General features: G+C 45.9%; 1 protein-coding gene and 1 long non-coding RNA gene across 4 annotated transcripts in view; one reads left to right on the top strand and one right to left on the bottom strand.

The window, feature by feature from the left end:
• The window catches only part of DMD (dystrophin), a 1951120-nt gene that overhangs the window by 1285342 nt on the left and 646612 nt on the right, over nucleotides 1-19166 (top strand). For all 3 annotated transcript variants that reach the window (XM_036016633.1, XM_036016635.1, XM_036016634.1), the window contains one exon: nucleotides 1790-1898. In XM_036016633.1, coding sequence (XP_035872526.1) covers nucleotides 1790-1898 — 109 coding nt within the window. The remainder of the gene's footprint in view (nucleotides 1-1789; nucleotides 1899-19166) is intronic.
• LOC118498512 lies at nucleotides 208-18126 on the bottom strand. The gene is made up of 3 exons (XR_004900993.1): nucleotides 17957-18126; nucleotides 8630-8632; nucleotides 208-222 (listed from the first exon to the last, which is right to left on the bottom strand). It is a non-coding gene; the product is annotated as an uncharacterized LOC118498512 (long non-coding RNA).

Here is a 19166-nt window from a genome sequence, read left to right as displayed (position 1 = left end):
GGAAATCTCACACCTTCCTGCTGTGTCGAGCCTGGGACGTGAGTCACCCCTTTGTGCAGGGAGTCCGTGCTGTATGCGCCCACTACGGGTTAGACCCTTGGTAGCCACTGCTCATCGGACTTGCTTTCACAGTACTGCAGTGCTTGTGCTCAAGTCACCCGTGTTTTACTTAATGACCTCAAAGCCATTCACATAACTGTCATTCCAATATATCGTTACAAACTGTCTCTTTTATTACTACTTTTTTTTCAAGAGTTTTTAAAATGTATTTTTACAGAGAAGGGAAAAGAGGGAGAAAGAGAGGGAGAGAAACATCAGTGTGTGGTTGCCTCTCGTGCACCCCCTACTGGGGGCCTGGTCTGCAACCCAGGCATGTGCCCTGACTGGGAATCGAACTGGCGACCCTTTGGTTCGCAGGCTAGTGCTCAGTCCACCGAGCCACACCAGCCAGGGTTTGCTACTATTCTTGATATTCTCTCACTGCACCTAATTTATCAATTAAACTCCATCATAGGTGTACAGGTAGAGTAAGGAAACATCATAGTGCATATAGTGTTTGAAACCATAGTATATACCTATGGTTTCAGGCATCCGCTGGGAGTCGCGGAATGTACCTCCCCCAGATAAGGGAGGGTCTCTATAATCCACCAGCTGCCCACCGGTGTCCTGCAGTCCGCTTGTATCTGCTCATGAGAGCCTACTGTCAAATGTTCAGGCATTTTGGGAGTTTCTTGGCAACTTGAAAGTGGCTATGGGGAGTCTTTGCACCACAGAAATGGGCAAAGACTAAAACTGGGGCCTTTTCCCACGCGCCCCAAGGGAGCTAGCTCTGAAACGTATGCCGGCCCATCGCGGACCTCTACAGGTGTGGCTGGCCCCGCTGGCGGCTCTGCAGCGGCATGGCCCTTCAGGACTGCGCTGCTTGGGGCCACACTGACTGAGCCCTTCTCCCTTCGCCTTGCTCAGTCACTGAACCACGGCTGCCCTGGGGAGGGCTTGCCCTCGGGCAAGGCAGCTATCTGCAGCTAGGACAGTCCGTGAAGGGGCTGACAGCCGAAGGATGTCTACTGACATCTCTCCCTCCATGTGGGGGTAAGGCTCCATCACTGAAGTGGATTTGGAGCGGCTTATCTTCATGTGTACCCCCTCCCTCCGAGAGATCCAAATTGTGATTGATCTGGGGTGAGCAGGACATTGGGATATTTTCAATGTCTTCTGGATAATTCTCATATGTAGCCACACTAGATACTATTTAAAAGAGTCAAGCCAAAGGGTCACGGGTTCGATTCCCAGTCAGGGCACATGCCTGGGTTGCAAGCCAAGTCGGGCCCTCAGTAGGGGGCGTGCAACAGCCAACCACACATTGATGTTTCTCTCCCTCTCTTTCTCCTTCCCTTCCCCTCTGTCTAAAACTAAATAAATAAAACCATAAAACCTTAAAAAAAAAAACCAGGAAAAAAAAAGAGTCAAGCCAGGTGCTGAGATGATACTGGTTTCTGGTGTTTTGTTTGTTTTGCTTTTATTAATGTTCGCACTCTCCTTCCTTTACATGAAATTGTGCCTGGAGCAAAAGCCTGTATGCCGCAAACAATTGATAAATACTTCCAGGGTGGTTGGCTAAAATAATTACGATACCTCTGAAAAGGACTTCTGCCCAGAATAATTAATTTACAAGTAAAACACAATAGAAATACAATAATGTATTCACAAAACGAATTAACGACTTCATGAATTAAGTTATCTTCAAGGCGTTAAGCAAATAAATAACATGTATGCTTTTCTATTAAAGAGGAAGTTAGAAGATCTGGGCTCTGAGTGGAAGGCGGTAACCCACTTACTGCAAGAGCTGAGAGCGAAGCAGCCCGGCCCAGCTCCTGGACTGAGCGCTGTGGGAGCCCGTAAGTATGCTGGATCACCTTCTCTTTGGCTGTAACCATTTGCTCAAAAGCACAACCTCGAGGCGATCTCTGGGTGAAAGGGAAAACGGGTTCTGAACCTAGGAGTAAACCTTGGTGTTATTTACTAAACAAGATGCCTTAGAGTAGGTTCCTGGGAAATGGACGCTGATTCAGAGTGCTGGGTGACGCAAGTGCATTGCAGTGTGTTTTCTGGAGATAGGCCTCCGATGAAGAAAAGCACATGGGAGTAGACAGCAAGCAAGGCTGAAGGGTGATTTGACTGCGACAGAGGAGTCAGCAGATGATTCCCTTGGAGCTGGAGAGCTGGGCTGGTTCTGCAGGCCCGGCCTGAATTGCAGGGAGAGGGTCTGGCCTTTGTATTCCTGACCCTGCTAGTCATTGCCCATGGGCTGCCCATGAGGAGGAAAGGAAGAATGTAGAAGTGTTTTCTGGGGCGCAAGGCAGTTGCTAGATAAGGAGCATCATTCACAGCACAGAAGATCTGAGCTCTGAGCGCCCCAGTGCCCCCAGCTGCAGGGCAGGTTGCGCTGGGCCTGAAGAGGGGATTAGGGAGGAGCGCCCGAGTTCACTGGCGCTAACGCAGGAAGGTTCCACCTCAAGGAATCCTGTAGTACTCAGATGATATTCCTCAAATAGGCCAATACAAATCCCTGAACCTACAGAAACATGGCCCTCCTTGCCTTGCCCCGCGTCCCATTTCAAAACAATGTGAAGAGCTCTTTCATTCAAGAGGAAGAAAAGTGAGCCATGGCTGCCACAAGCAGACTTGGGGGAGGCACAGTTCTTCTTTTAACTGTAGTTTCCAGTTTTATTGTTCTGCATATTTCCAGTCTATTTTATGTCACTCGCTGTTCATTGGTTAGTAGACGGTGCTTTATACTAGCTCACGGCAGTGTGAATGCTGGCTCAGGGGTAAGGAGCCCGAAAAGTTCTTCACTATACTTGGGCCTTGTCTTCTTTTACAAAGACCAAATGATTGAAGTATTAAAGCATGGTGACTTGTTCTTCAGGCGAAGGTGACATTTATTTTATTTTATTTATTTTTTTTAATTTTTTAACATTTTTTATTTTTATTTTAATTTTTTTAAAGATTTTATTTATTTTTAGAGAGGGAAGGGAGGGAGAAAGAGAGAGAGAAACATCAATGTGCGGTTGCTGGGGTCCGTGGCCTGCAACCCAGGCATGTGCCCTGACTGGGAATCAAACCTGCGATGCTTTGGTTCACAGCCCGCACTCAATCCACTGAACTGTACCAGCCAGGGCTACATTTATTTTATATCAAGTAGAAATATATGTTGCTGAGGGAGCACACCCGGGGCAGCCCAATGGTCATTCAGTAGGAGATACAAACAGTTCCTGCGTTAAAGGAAGTCATACGGTCTGGGGACATTGCGTATGGTTCCTGCGCTCCCTGGGGTTTCTGAACGGTCCTCAGAGTTGGATTTAATGACATTGGAGACTTTGGAAAGATGTGCAAGCATTCCTTTTTTTTTTTTAATCAATCTGGGACACTAAAATTTTTATGTCAGGGTTTGTATTCAACTAATTATACTAGGTTTATTTCTTTTTACGACCTTTCATTTTGGGTACCCTAAGCATATATGCCTAGTTTTGTTACCATGCAAACCGGGGCTCAGCCACTGGGTGCCTTCAGTCTGCATGACTCTGGGATTCGCGTTGAAGGAGACAGGTTTTCATTAGCAGCATTCCAACCTCGAGGGGCTGAGAGCACTTCTGCTCAGAGCCCTCCTCTCCCACGAGACCCAGAACTTCTCGCACCCCCCATAAGGCTACAAACCGAAACCATGCCCAGAAGTTCTCCATGTCCTTACCTCTCCATTAGCCGGTCACACAGACAGGTCTCCATCGCCCCTGGAATACGCACTTGTGGGATTCAGAGTGGGCATCCTCTCACAGCAGCTCTCCCCTTCAGGCGCCTGGGGTGTGCTGTTCTCAGCGCCGGGTTGCACTGGGTCACGGTGTCTCAGAGGCAAGACAGTGGCTTCTCTGTTCGTCCTTCAGAGAAGCAGAAGTCCGCAGCTCAGCATTCCCGGTCACAGTTCAGCTCCTAGCACCCCTCACGTGTCTGTGCTTGGCCTGGTGGGTGCCCGCAGCTTCGTCAGCTCTGCCGCCACCTTCTACAGCCAGTCAGACTTCCTGGCTGCCTTCTCTGCAGACCACCTCCGACTCCGACCTCATCACTCTCTCCCCCTTGACCTTCAGCCCTCCCTAGTTGAAATGCTCAGCTCAGAAATCCCTGTGTGACCTCACATCCTGCTTTTCCTACGGTGCATTAGTGTCCACCATTTCTGTCAGCTCCCCAGTGTCTTTGACCCTCTTTCGGCTGCCATCTTTAGTCAGGGCAAGAGTTTCCCAGTGATGCACAGGCATTCAATGAGGGCATCTCCCCCCCACACACACACCCAGCTGTGTCATGAGCCACTGCACGTTCTCACCATCATGGACAGAATTGCCTTTGGGCAGCAACCTTCTTCCTTCCCTTCATGAAGGCACCGCCATTAACTTGTGTTTGTTATGTGATGTATCTTAAACGCTATACCATCCACTCTCCCTGCCTGCAGGCAGAATTGTGGGGGCGTTCCCCTATTATCATGGGGCCCATGCTCTGTACAGTTTGTCTCTATATAATCATATATTGGTATTTGTTCTCTACTTTTCTGCCGTGTGTTCAAACTCACCAACTCTGTAAAGAGATTATGTTCCAATAGTTTGTTGATAAGTTCGTTGAACTCTGAATGTAATTACAGGCTTATGCCCCTATTTAAACCACTGTACTCATGGTGGGCACACGACAAAGCCGGACTGCAGTAGTCTGTTTCACCTGTAACAGTTTCAATGTAGCAATAATCTTTCTAGTGGAAAACACAGGGTCTGGCACAAATGACGCCCCTTTTTATGACAAAATTTTTATTACAAAATCATAAGCGTGTCATTCTGTAACATAACAGTATCACACTCAAGCACATCATGGGACATTTTAGGTGAGATGTTCAAATAAAAACTATAAATTACATCACCCCCATATTAGCACCCTACCAACCACACTCAAGCGGGCGTTTCTTCTGCCGGACCCTGTAAATTCAAAGTTCCGGTTTTGATTTCCAGCAACATATATAATTCATCCACTTAATAAATATTTATTGAGTAATTCTCATGTATTGAGCACCATACTGGGTGCTGAGGATGCATGATAGAATCAGGTAAAGACCCCCCTTTCATGAGACATATTCTCTGGTTGGAAGGGAAAGAAATGGGCTAATTAAGCAGAGAACAGATGCTATCTTGATAGTAAGTGTTACAGACTGTAGTTCACAGATTCCTGTCAAATGGGCACTTGTTAGAAATGCAGAGTCTCAGGCCCCGCCCCAGACCCAGTGAATCATAATCTGCATTTGAATAGGACCCCCACGTGATTTGAGCACACACTGAAGGTCGAGAAACACGGTTTTGAAGAACCAGAAAACAGGAGAAGCGTCATAGGGAGCGCGAAGGAGGACATTAACTGTCTGTGGCAGGAACGGGGAAGCTTTTCTATGAAGACAATCTTTGAGAACCTCAGGAAGCTGATAGAAGGGAGGAAGTGAGCCACGTGTATGTCTGGGGGGAACTTTTACAGGAAGAGAGACCACAACCAGAGTAAAGGCCTTGAACTGGCGCAACATGGGAGACTACTGAGGAAGCCAGTGAGACCAGAGCTGAGGGGAGGGGAATGTGTGGCCAAAGCAGTGGAAGATGATATTCTCCTATTTCCCGCCCTACTTTCTCCCTGCCCCCCATCTAAGTGTCTCACCTCCCCCTACCACTCCTTGCCTCCCACCTGCTCCCTCCAAGCTGCTGCCAGTAGGGAGAGTCTGGGAGTGGCCTCAGCTCCAAGCCACACCGGTGATCGCTGGTTGACCTTGGGCCAGAGGTAGAGAAGAAGGGAAGGAGAGAGGAATGTTCTCGAAAGCATGGGTCTTTCATGCCCTGTAGTGAGCTGACACAGAGCTGGGCATACAGTAAAAAGGTTAACCGCACAAATGTTCAATGGAAGAATCAAAGAGATTCCAGGTAGATCAGAGCTACTTTCGTTCAAATAAAACTTTCTTTTATCTTGAGCACAGTGATTTAAATATCAGCGTGAAGATTTACCTAAATTCCTGACTTGCACAGAGTTGCTCTGAAATAAATACAGCATAAAAAAGGAAAATCTAATTGGTAGCGTGGTTTCAATCTATTATTTCACATACTCTATTGTCATCCCATATAATATATAATCCACCATAGTAAGTTTTTCCATGGCACTGTTCTGCTAGCTGCTTTTCCATAGATGACTTTATCTTCAAAACAATTACAAAGAACATATGGTTACAAGGGATTTTTTTTTAAAGTAAGAATCCCAAGGCTCGGAGGGGAACCAGCTCAATGAAGGCCACACAGCTGGGGAGACACAGAGCCAGGGTGCCAGTCCAAGCGTGTCCGGCTCCCAGGCCTGTGTTTTGTTTTGTTTTGTTTTGTTTTGTTTTGTTTCGTCTTGTTTTTGCTGCGCCTTGCACTATCTCTCTGTCCAAGAACCTAATGGAAATTGGAGATACGGAGGCAGCTAGCCAGTAGTTAATGCTCTTGAACTCAGTCTCGGGTGTGGGGAATGAGAGTGAGGCCTGTTGCTGAGGTGTTTCTGCTTAAGGAGCAGACGCAATCCGTTTGCTCCGTCTGCATTTCTTAAGAGTCTGCAACTCTGAACCTTGAATAATCATTGAAATGATCATCTCATAGAGTATGCTTTAATATGTATGGAAAGTGAGGCCCGAGTGTCTTTTGAAAAGCGCCAAATCAAGCTCCCTTGTGGCTGCTTACTTAAATCATTAATATGATACAAGGAGGATAAAGGAGGATAAGATGTTCCTGAGCTGTTTAAATTGTTTCAATTTATACGACAAATAGTCATGCTGGGGAAAAAAAAAACAACAAAAAACTTCTTTGTCATCAGTTGCTTAGCTACCTGAGTGTACCGGTTGTTTTTCTCTGCATAAAAACACCCCAAACGTAAAGGCTTAAAACAAGAGTTATTTGCTTGGTCCTGATTCTGTGGGTCTGCATATGGGGCTGTGATTAGTGGGACAGTTATTCTAGAAGTCTTGCTAGGGGCCATTCGTGTGCACGCAGCTACCGGCAACTCCACGGGAGCTAGATGATCTGAAATGGACTCACTCGGGGAGCTGACAGCTGACTGCGGGTTTGAGAATCCTGGTCCCTCACACGGCCGCTCATCCTCCGGGAGACTGGACCGGGCTTCCTTACGGGGCATTCTCAGAACAGGACAGTGTTTCCAAGGGGTGAGAGTGCAAGCTACGCCTCTGGACGCCTAGACTCTAGAAGTCCCGTGACATCACTTCTGCCCGATTCTCTTGGTCAAAGCGAGTTGTAAGCAGAGCGCAGGTTCAAGGGGTGCAAACGCAGACTTCGCTTCCAGAAGGGAGAAGCTCTAATGCCACAGCACAGGGGCCTGCGTACAGGGATAGGAGGCTTTGGAGGGCCATCTTTACACACAAACCGCTACATTGAGGAAATGGGTGGGGGAAGCAGAGGAGAAAGTAATGGTCTGCATCCAATGTCCTGTGTCTGTGGTTCGTAGACTTTATGCTACATTCAAATCACCCGTTTCTTATTGGAGCACAGATGGTTGGCCTTCCACCCCAGAGCTCCTGATTCACTGGATAGGGAGAATCTGAGAAGTTGCAGCTCTGAAAAGTCCCCAGGTGATGGTGATGCTGCTACTCATGGAGACTGCACTTGAAGAGCTGGTCGCTGTAGCTCTGTGGATTGAGCGTTAGCCTGTGACCCAAAAGGTCGCCAGTTCGATTCCTGGTCAGGGCCCATGCCTGGATTGTGGGAGTGTGAGAAGCAGCTGATCGATGCTTCTCTCCCTCTCTTTCTCTCGCCCTTCCGCTTTCTCTAAAAATAAGTAAATAAAATCTTGAACTACTACCATAGGCCTACAGGGAGTGGGGAAGGAGTTCATCCCTATGCCTGCACGCAACCTGGAATGAAATTTGAGTCAGGTCCAGTGCAGGGGGGATACCAAAGGGAACTCCATGTTATTTCAGCACCATCCTTCCTCTCCACTCCCCGCCCCCAAAGACCATGAGGCTTGGAAGTTCAAGTAGACGGTCAGCACACTGAGCCCAGGCAGTATGTGCCTGGAAGGGCAGCTCAGAGACCTGTGGGGGCAAGAACCGTTCTTATACGAAGCTTCCCTAGAGACTCGCAGAAACATTTAGGTAGCTAGGACTGCGCACGGCACTGAAGGCCTGCACGGCAGATGGAGGCAAAGAGCCAGGGAAGCTGCTTGTAAATGTCAACATGAATCCTTTTCTTAACCACAAGCTGCTGGGCCTGAGAACATTCGCATTCCACAATATCCAATTTAACATTTTCGAAAGCAACCGCATACACAACGTACTTAATGTGGAGAGTCCAAATCAGGATATCGGAGTTCTTCAAATGTCCCAGGGAAATAACTTTGAAATGAATGACCACTGTGTATGTTACACACACACACAGAGGTGCCAGTTCATAGAGGTTTCTAGCTGATTAAACACTGATCAAACCAGCTCTTCCTGTAATTAATTTTGGGGAGATCAAGTGTAATTAGAAAAGCGCTGCCCGGGGAGGTCAAGGAGCCTGGATTCTAATCGCAGTTGTGCTACTACCTCGATATGGGATTGACATACTCTTTGTGAAGAACCAGAAAGCAAATATTTTCTGCTTTTTGGATCACGTGATTAACATTGTCATTGTATTCTAAAAGCAGCCAGACCATGGAGCGTGTGTAAATAAACAGCCTGTGTTCCAATAACACTTGATTCAGAAAATCAGAAGGTAGATCAAAATTGGCCTTTAATGCCTTATCTATGTCAGCTCAGCACTAGTCTTTCCTGTGAACGCTGAGGCTTCGTCTTGAGCAAGGGAGCATCCCTGAGGAGAGTCTCACACATTAGTGTCTTTCCACAATGGCAGGTTTGTTAGGAGAGACCTCCCCAGTAAGCCAATAGAGTCACATGCAGGGCATGCACAGAGAGGGGGTCTTATGCAATAGAAGCAAGCGGAGCTAGCTAGCTCCTGGCACGAAGTCCCAGGACAGACGGTTGTCCATCTCAAGTCAGGTGGCTGCAGAGGCGGCAGACGGAGTGGCTCTGAGTGTGACCAGTGGTATAGCCAGGCTCGAGCTTTGGGTGGTCGGAGCTCTACTAGCCCACGAGGGGTGGAGGTCTCGCTCACATCAGTGTCCAGGCAGAGTCCTTATCCCAGTGTCCAAACTTGTGGCTTTGGGCGCCCCAGGCCCCTCCCAAGGATGTTCCCATTACACCCCATTACCTCCGTCTCGACACAGCACTTACCATAACCGTCATGGCTGACAGTGACTCCAGACTAGATCGCCAAAGGTGTCTAGGAAGTCCTCTCCACTTTCGATCTCCACACGCTTCTGAACTCAAGTACCTGTGACTGCCCAGATGCTCCCTCTGGCCGCAGGAGCAGCTCACGCACTTGTCGAGCAGATGCTGGAGAGGAATCATTCCCGGAACAGCACTCAGTGGGCAGGAGCTGAGGGATGAGTGCCTCATCTTCCTCACTCCTCGTAGGACAGCTCCGAGGCATGTTCCACACCAGTCGTCTGCAGTGGGGTCGAGCCACGGTTGCTCACAGCGATCACCTGTGTATTCACATGTGCCCTATAGACTTCCCTTCTGTTCCCGTTCATTCCCTTACTCTAACCGCAGCACTTGCTAGTATCATCTACCTGTACTCACATCCTTGTCTTAGAGCCTACTTCTGAGTGAACCTGAACTCATACAACAGGTCTTACAGTGAGTGCCATGGTTATACCTTTTGAATGAGTCATGTTGTGAGTCCCATTTTGCAGATGGGAAAACTGAGAGTCAGAAAGATGAAATAATTGGTCCAAGGTTATAAAGCAACTAAGTGGCAGCGTGGGTATTCAAAGATAGGACCATGTGCCTCCAAAGCTTATCCTTTAACCAGGACGCCGTATATTGAGCAGTGATTTATTTAGAGACCTCATTTGAAGTTTTGACTGCTATAGTTAAATATCAAATACACAGAAGGTGACTTGTACACTTGCTATTTGAACGTCACTTGCCTCTCTGTAGTTGAATAAAGCACCCAAAGTCTATTTCAAATAATACTTTAAATATCTAGGCAGCGTGATAAAAGCATGAGTTTAATTGGAGCCTAGCTATCTTGACACCACTGTTTGTTTGTTTGATTTTCGTTGTGAGAGGACGATTCTCGTCTTGGGGAAATGGCCTCCATTCATCTGCAGTGATCAGGAAAGAAAGAAGGAAGGAAGCTATCACTTAGGTCTTAAGATTCACACTCTGCTTTTGGGTCCCATTCTTCTCAGAAACACAAGGAGAGGCACCAGTGTGGGGGAGGGGGAGATTTCACCCTCCTACCCCTCTTGAGTTCATAGGCTGGACTAATAATAACATTGACAGAGGACCAGATTAATAGAAGAAAAACAATGTAATACCTACACACAGTACATCATAAATGACACTCAGAGAAGTGATGACCCAGCTCAGATTTTGATATTTTTAACCTGTTACGGAAAAGACGACTCAGACGGCCTCGGAGGTGGTGAAGTGGGGTTTATTCACGCATGCGGACCCAGAGGAGATAAAAAATTCAAATTCTGGGCCATGAGCTCAAGCTGGAGCTTCCTTTATATGCTTGTTACAAGACAAAAAGGGAGCGGGGAACAACTGCTAAAAGCAAGCATCCAGAAGCACAAGCGAAGGTCAGTGTTTTGGCCTTGAGACAACTGCTTATCGGGGAAAGGCTGCTGTGTGGGAACAGCAGCTGGTCAGCTCCTACCTAACAATGGCTACTGTTCAGCTAAGTCCCGTCACAAAACAACCAAACAAAAAAAGTTGTGAAGAATCGACAGGACAAAGAAACTTAGACTTGGACGCTCATCAGTGCAGAATCCAAACAGAGAGAGAATGTGATAGTAAATCGGTGAAAAGAAATAAGGTCTCTTTATGTAGGGTGGTTTCCTTAACTCTAGGGATAAGGGTCCCTCTCAGCCCCTTTGGAGCGAGGAGGAAGGCACGTTTCACAGGGAGATACATTCCCTGCGTTCGAGCGGGCAAGGGAGAGTCAGCGTGCCCTGCTCCTACGGTATGCTTGTCAAGTAACTTTAATTCAAAGTAACCAAGATGCCATGGCGGGGTATTTTGGGGTGGCCTGCACGGGGGCCCCCTACACCAGCCACAGCCTTCCGAGTTCAGCTGTGTGGCTCGCTGTTGCTTTCGCTTCAGCTGAAGCTCGCGGGTGAGGCACATCAGCTTCGGTGGGGCCATGTCTTTTTCTGCTGGAAACGCCCCGGGCGTGGCTGTGCTGCTGTTTTTCTGTTTCACACCTCTGAACTGACCGTTCTCTGAGCCTAATGCACCAGGAGTAATCTTTTGAACCTAAATAAGTGAAATCCCCTCATCAATTAGAATAACCAGATAAGAAATGACTTTTAGACCCTCCCCAGGGTATTTCAAAGCCCTGGGCTACTACAGCGAGCCTCCAACTCTTGTCAGCAATAAATTCATCAATTAATAAAATCATACTTGGATGCTCCAGTGAGGCGAGGGTGCTTGAAATATGAGACGTGTCACAGTATGCAAAGGGAAGTGACAACAGCCAACCCTGGCTGGGGCGGCCCCAGTTTGGTTACGTGGATCAGAATGGCATCTTCCTCTGTAGGCAGTGGGGGTCCCTGGTGGAAGCCACGTTCTCCAACAACATTGCAGCCAGTTAACAGGGAGGATGCAGCAGTGGTTTCACTGTTAATAGCCAAGACAGTGATAACTGTGAGAACCAGAATATTTAGATGTTATTATCCATTTTGTGGTGATACAGTTCCCTCTTTTCTCCTTCTCTGAACCTTTTGGCAGTTGTATTGCTTGGTTATCACCTCCAGTTAGAGCCAAGCTTTGGGCTCTGAACGGACAGAGGAAGAGAAGCTCGAATTTGTCATTTCTAATGCTTGTTGGAAGCATTCCAGGAAGTCCCAGAGTGGTGTGTGTGCGCATGTGTGGGGAGGAGGAGGAGGAGGAAGAGAGCATCCATGGTTGAATGAAATATTCCGATCATGAGAGAGTTTGCAGTTATCCACATCCTGCATTTTAACAGAAATAAAGGGCTCGATACAGTAAAATTACCTTAGCCTTCTTATTTCTCTCTTTCCAAAAGAAGGGCCTTTGCTGGGAATGACTATAAAATTTTACCGCAATGTTGAGTTTCTTCTCAAGCTATTATCAAGGGGAAATTGGAACTATTTGAACATGTTCGTGAGGCTAGGCACCCCACGGCCCACAAAAGCAAGACGTGTCTTTGTATTTCCTAATATGTCCTAAAATGTTGCTGAGTCATTTAGCCACAGAATGTAACATTACCCTCAAAGAAAGAAGATTCCAAAAGGAAGCTAGCAGTTTGCATGTCAATTGCAGATTATAAGATTGTGAGCTACAAGGTTTTGGAAGGTCATTCATTCTTCTCCACTATCTTCAGGAAGGTTCTTTCTCTCTTTGAAGCAATCTTGCGGTTAACTGCCTACTCTGGTCTTTAAAAATCAAGAGTGGGTGGAGTTCCAACACCAGTCAGACTCAAGACATTCCTTCAGCTGCCTGGCCCAAGTTCCAGCTACCGTCTAAATGATTTTGTCACTGGACAAAGAACATTTCTTCTCGCTGTACCTTTAGACGGCCTTCGAAGCCTATTATTCCGTCTTGCTTCAAACTTTCATTTTCTCACATAAATCAGGTGAGTCTCCAAGACTTAGCAGTAAAACAGCTGTCTTTCATATGTTTAATATCTCTTCTTTGTAAATGTTTACACATCTTGATGCCCCTCCCCATTCTACTCTTCCAAGTGTGTTTTCCGTATTGCTTCTCTGGGCTTCAGAATTGGCCAGTGTCCCGTGATTACTGTTCTACTCTTGATTCAGTCACGTGACATCTGCACAGGCTTTTCAGTACCTTTATATGATGACATCATACTAAATCTGACAACTATTAGAGTACCTGGCATTTTTTTCTGCCACATTTTAGCTTATCCAATCACATCCTTCTATGTTGAAACACCCCAAAAAGGTTTCCCTTGCAATTTGCAGGATCATTAGGTGGACTCGCGTGATTTCACCAGCAGCATTTATACCTGCTCATGCATTCCCCACGCTAGAATGGCTCTGCCTCAGTCACACCTACTCCTCCAGGCACTGACAGATCTCTGTGCTCTTATTCCCAGCCCCTTTTCTGGAGAGTCATCTATACATATTCCCGTCTCCCTCTCTCTCTCTCCCTCTCCCTCCCTCTCCCTCTCTCTCTCACTCTCACTCTCTCACTCAACTGCCACGTGACTATGTGCCTATCCCTCCTTTGGTCCATGGGAAGTACCCTAAGGCAAGAAATGGTCTCTGTGCTAAAATACTTTTCCATGCTCATCTTACAAAAACTCTGAGCAGCATTTAATACAGTTGGCCACTCCTGTTTGGAAACACTTCTGTCCCTTCACATACACATGTCACCACACTCTGTTTTTCCTCTTGCCTCCCAGGCTACTCTCCCTCAGCTTCCTCGCTGGCTCCACCTCCTCTATCTGGCTTTTAAATCTTCAAAGTAATGTTGGCCTGCTTTTTTCACATCCTTTAATCTCATGGGTAATTTCATCTACTCGCGTGGTTCCAAGTAACCCTATACATTGAATTTTCCCACATTCTTACTCTAATGCCACATCATTCCTTTGAGTTCTATATCTAGACATTCCTTTCAAAACGCAGCAGCAAAACACAAAGCACATACATATTCCTGTCCTCATAGAGCTAACGGTTTTGGGGGGGAATAAAATAAATACTACATGTATGCGTGTTATGAGATCGTAATGGCAATGAAAAATGAAATGAAAGGAAAGGAAGTGAAATAAAATAAAGCCGGGAAGAGTGCAAGGAGTTTAGGTGTGGAGCAGGGTGTCAGGGCTTATAGAGACAACTTCACTGAACAAGTGACATCTGTGTGAATGTGGCCAGCGTGTGAGCCATGGCACCACCTGGGGAAAGAATATTCTAGGTTGCAGCATTCTAGAATGGCATTCTAACAAAGGCCATGAGGTGGGAGCAGGACTGGGATGGGAGGAATAACCAGGGAGGTCGGAGCACAGTAAGCGGAGAGGAGAACAGTTCGGAGATGTGGTGAGATGATGGAGAGCATTAAAGGCCATTGGGATGACTTTGACTTTCACCTTTTGTATGAGTAAGACCAACTGGAGGCTGTTGAGTGCAGCAAGGAGATGATCTGACAAAGATTTTTCTGGACGTGTGAAGACTAAAGTGTAGGGAGGAGAGTAGGGCTGAAGCAAGAGAGGACCAATTAGGCTAATGCCATAATGTCGGTTAGAAGCGATCGTTTCGTCCAGAGTAGAGACAGTGGAAGTGCCAAGAAGTGGACAGATTCTGGATGTATCTAGAAGCTAGAGCCAGCAGGATGGGTCAACAGATTTGACAGAGGGAATGAGAAAATGCGATGAGGTTTCTGTCCTGAGCAAAGGGTGAGAATGGGCTTGTCATGTACTGTGCGGGAAGACGCTATCAGAATCTCTGCTTTGTACAGATTGTAACACGGGCTCACGTGTTATCCAAATGGAAGTATAGAACAGGTAGAGAGAGGACTATACAACCTGGAGGCTAGGTGAGAGATCCAATCTGGAGATGTAAATATGCAGTTTCTCAAATATAGCTGAGCCATGAGATTAAAGCAAGGGGTCAGTGTAGACAGAAAAGAGAAGATATATGAAGACTGAGCCCCAGACCGGACCCCAACGGTAACCCCAATGGTAGGGGATAGAGTAATAAGTCCTCAGTGAAGTAGGAGGAAAACCCACAGAGAAACCTAGAAGCCGAGAGAAGGAAGTGAATTAAGAAGAAGGAATTGATAAATTGCGTGTGCCAATGTTGCCTGTAAGTCTCATAAGGAAAAGCCTGAAAATAAAAACACCGTGGATTTAGCCAATCTGGATAGAGCGATTGAGGGATGGGATGCAGATTGCAGTGAATCCGAGAGAACCCGCGTATCCAGCAGCCCACTTGACATCTGCCCCTGGAGGTCTCCCAGATGCCTGCAATCCACCATGTCCGAAACTGAACTGGTGAACTTACTCTCCCCTCCTCTCCTGCATTTCCCATCCCAGCAAATGGTGACACCATCCACTCGAGCCAGTACCAGTAAGTGATCCTGGATGGAGACCTTCCTAACCTCACTTTCCTCACTCCGTCAGCCACCAAGTCCTACTGATGGGATTACTTAACTGCCTTTCAAACCATTTCACCCATCTCTATTCCTTCTGCCACCATCATATGTTACCTGGATGCTTGCCTCCTAACTGACGTGATTGACCTCTTCCTCGTCCATTTCACACAGAAACAGATTCCACAAAGAATCAGTGTGAAATGTAAATCTTCTTCTCTTATAACTATTGAGTGGTGTCCCTTTGCTTTTGGGAGAAATCTTCAAGCTATTAACATGGCCCACAAAGTGTTACATGATAGTTTACCTGCCTACCCTTCTTGTTCTACTGCCCCTCCCCCTTTTGCTCAAAGCCACGCCTCTCTAGCCTCCTTCAGTTCCTGTAGTATGTCTGCTTCGTCCCGGATGCAGGGTCCCCACATCTGCTTCTCTCTTGGCCGCATCCCTTAGCTCTCAGCTATTCTACAGGGCTTTTTCCTTGAGCCTCCTATTATACAATCTCAAATGAGCGTATTTTCCTCTTGCATAGTCTTATCATTGTTTTGATTACTAAAGTACTTACATAATTATTGAGTTTTCACTTCCTAAGAGACTGTAAGTTCCAAGAGGAGCCTAGTTTATATCTGTGTATCAATGCATGCAGCTTTGATTCAATGGTGAGCATACAGTAGGTACTTAATATATTTTCCCCCAACAAATATTTATTTTAGAGTTGGTTCACATAAATCACCCTACTGGGTAATTATAACAGCAAAACAGATTAAGTGATTATATGCTCATCTGGCTGTTTAGTGGCAGGGTTGGACTCAAACCCACATCTCTTGAGTTTGAGCCCTGCGCTCTTCACCATTCTTACATGTATCCACTTCTTTTTCTTCTTAGGCACAACTGGCAGATACGTTTATCTTCATATTCTCAGTGGTACATCCTGATTTTTGTAAGACCACAGTGTTGGTCAAATAGGAACGTGCCGTGGCTTTGACGCAAGTTTTGCGGGCTGACTCTATTCCCCGTCTCATTGCTTAACTCTCATTCGTGGCTATGTCCGGACGCCCAGTTTGAGAACCTCTCCTTTACAGTATAACATGCTCTCTTCCTCCTCAAAATGTCTATAGTTTATTTCTTCCCTCATTTTCAGTATTTTGAAGAAAATATATATTTAATTTTATGTTCCAGAGTGCTTGCCGGTCCATGATGAGGTCACGAAATAGGCATCTAATCTAGCTATTCTAAAATTGCACCAGTCCCTAAATTGTAATATAGACCTACAAGAGAAAAAGAAAGTCTTCAATACCGGGTAATTATCACAACTCCAAAAATGTCACTGTTCTCCAACATTAAAAAGGGGGAACTAAATAACATGCCACTAAAAAAATAGGAGACAGCGTTGCAGTAAAACAAATGAGTCCATCTCCAGTGTCACTCCAGCTTTCCAGGGTGATTCTTCGCTCTTGAAAAAAATGTGTGGATAAAATATAAATAAACTTCCTGTAATGTTTACAGTGGATTATAAATGGAAGAGGTAGTTTTGCTCCTCATATTGAAGTGAGTGAGAAAAGTTTCCTCAATTATTAGTATATTTTTAAGCCTATGATGTGATGATCAGCATTTTTGCCTATCAAGTCCAGCAAGATCAAAAGAGAAATCCTATTCTTTTTCTTACTGATTCTCATGTGTTTGAGGTGAAATGTGCCTTTCTCGTTTGGACCTGCACTCCATGTTTAACAAAGAAGGACATAACTCAAAATTGAATGGTACAGTTTGAATTGAGATTTTTTTTTCCAAGGTCAGCACCCCATTTCATAAGGAATTTTATTTTTGCCAATATGGCTGACACCCACTCCCACCAGCCGAAAGATAAACTTGTCTAATAAAGCTTTCAGATTCAATTTGCTCTCTGCATACCGCTCGAGGATCTCTGGAGGTCATTCACAGCATGTGCTGTAGCCCCGACGGGGAGAAGTAATGGAAAGATTCTGGTTAAAAAGCTGCCACTATCCCTTCTAACCTCCTTGAATGCGAATATAATAAGCAGGTTTAGAGACGCAAATCTCTGTGATTCTGGGGATTTCCATCTTGATCTCTGACTCCGAGCAACGTTTGAATGCCTGGATTTGTATCTATTATCTGGGTAAATAAATGCCTCATATTGAGAATATTGAGGAAAAATGTGCTTTGACAACAAAGTCTGATGAACATCAGGCAAAACCACCTTGTCACTTCGTGTTTAACTCTGTTAGGAGGTCTCTGAGGTCTCGCAGTCTGGTTCTATCCCAGTAATACCTAAGCGTATCATTGTTTGTTTTCAAAAATATTACCTGCTTTTACTTCAATTATTCCCCTCTGGCTTTTGCATTGACCTGATCATACCTAATATTTATCTTAGAGCTAACAGGCCTTAATACCTTGCTCCATACCAGGCATTTTGCTAAATATCTTTTGTGTATTGTTTCATTTCATCTTACAATAATTTTATGACATAAGCACCACATTCTTATCTTTTTAATCATAAGAGGAAAGTAAAGCTTGGAGAGAGCTGTTATCCCAGACACTGCCAACTACTAAGTGGACACAGCGTAGCCCTAAAACTGGATTTTCCAGAAGTCTGCACCTGCCTTGAATCTGTATGCTAAACAGTCTTGGCCTCGGTAGTGCAAACGGTGCAGTGAGCTCCGTAGACTGTGGAATCAATTCTACTGTACTTTTCATTCTTTTGTCATCGACAGGGTCTGGCAGAAGTAATGCCTACGTGAGTGCGGTTGGTAGGGTAATACCATGGGTATAAAAATTTATAGTTTTCATTTGAACATCTCACCAAAAATGTCCTATGGTGTGCCTCAGTGTGATATTGTTATGTTACAGAATGGCATGCTTATAATGGTATAATAAAAGGTTGTGTAGTAAACAGGGGCATTATTTGTGCCGGACCCTGTATTTTCCAAATGAAGTTCAACAGCTGTACTACTTCTTCCCCTCCTTTCTTCTCTTGCCATCTAAGTCTTATACTAAAACTATGTGGATAGAGTCAGTTCTAAAACAGTAGCGCCCTTGATGCTTAATACTAACCCTATAGCTATGGAAGCAAGCTAACAGCATCTCACATTAAGGGAACGACTCCCAGCTTCTCACTTTTCTGCCCAAGGGATTTCCCCAGCATGCCAGGATCCCAGAGATCCCTGAGCTAACCCAGACTCGAAGCCATGAAGGGTGGGCAGCCCTCAGCCAATGGGCGATGAGAGCCCACGAATCCCTGAATAGCTTTTTAGCCTCTAGTACTTTTTAAGCAGGCAGTTTGGGGAGGCTATATCTACGCATCTCTGGAATATGGAAAGGCTCTGGCATTATCCAGCCTGTGCTTTTCACAGTAATTTCCATAGTTTTCCACAGTAACCTCAATGACGCACATTCTATTGACATTTACATCATCTCTGTCTCACTCTGCGGGTCTGTCATTCCGGCCTCCGAAGGACAGCTGCCACAGAAACGATGGGCGCCCAGTCCTGTTCCAGGCTCTGTTTTCCGGGGATCCAGAGATAATAGGAAGAAAAGTGGCAGGAACTGATGGAGAAGACCGTAGGAGATGAAGATATTTTTTCTATATGGCAGACTGTATATTTAAATGCTTACTTAACAGTGCCACTCAGATGTCTCAAAAATAATCTCATGATCTTCTCCTATAATCAAATTCATGATTTTCCCTGACAATACCCCTCTACTTCCGGTTTTATAGCGCCGCTCGTGCAGTAACAAAACCTGAGGAGTCGTTCTTGACCCCTGCCCACCTTGCTCCTGGACATCCACCGCCGCATCCAGTTGGTTCTTTCCCCCTAAATATTTCTCGAATCGGCTTTTGTCTCTGGCTTGATCCTGCACTGCTCCTACCCAATCTCCCATCATCTGTGCCCTGGACTGGTACAGTAGCCTTCTATTAGGA

Source organism: Phyllostomus discolor, chromosome X, assembly GCF_004126475.2.
Source record: "Phyllostomus discolor isolate MPI-MPIP mPhyDis1 chromosome X, mPhyDis1.pri.v3, whole genome shotgun sequence".
Lineage (NCBI taxonomy): Eukaryota > Metazoa > Chordata > Mammalia > Chiroptera > Phyllostomidae > Phyllostomus > Phyllostomus discolor.
The sequence above is the reverse complement of the archived record's forward strand: the minus strand, read 5'-3'. Positions and strand labels throughout refer to the sequence as shown.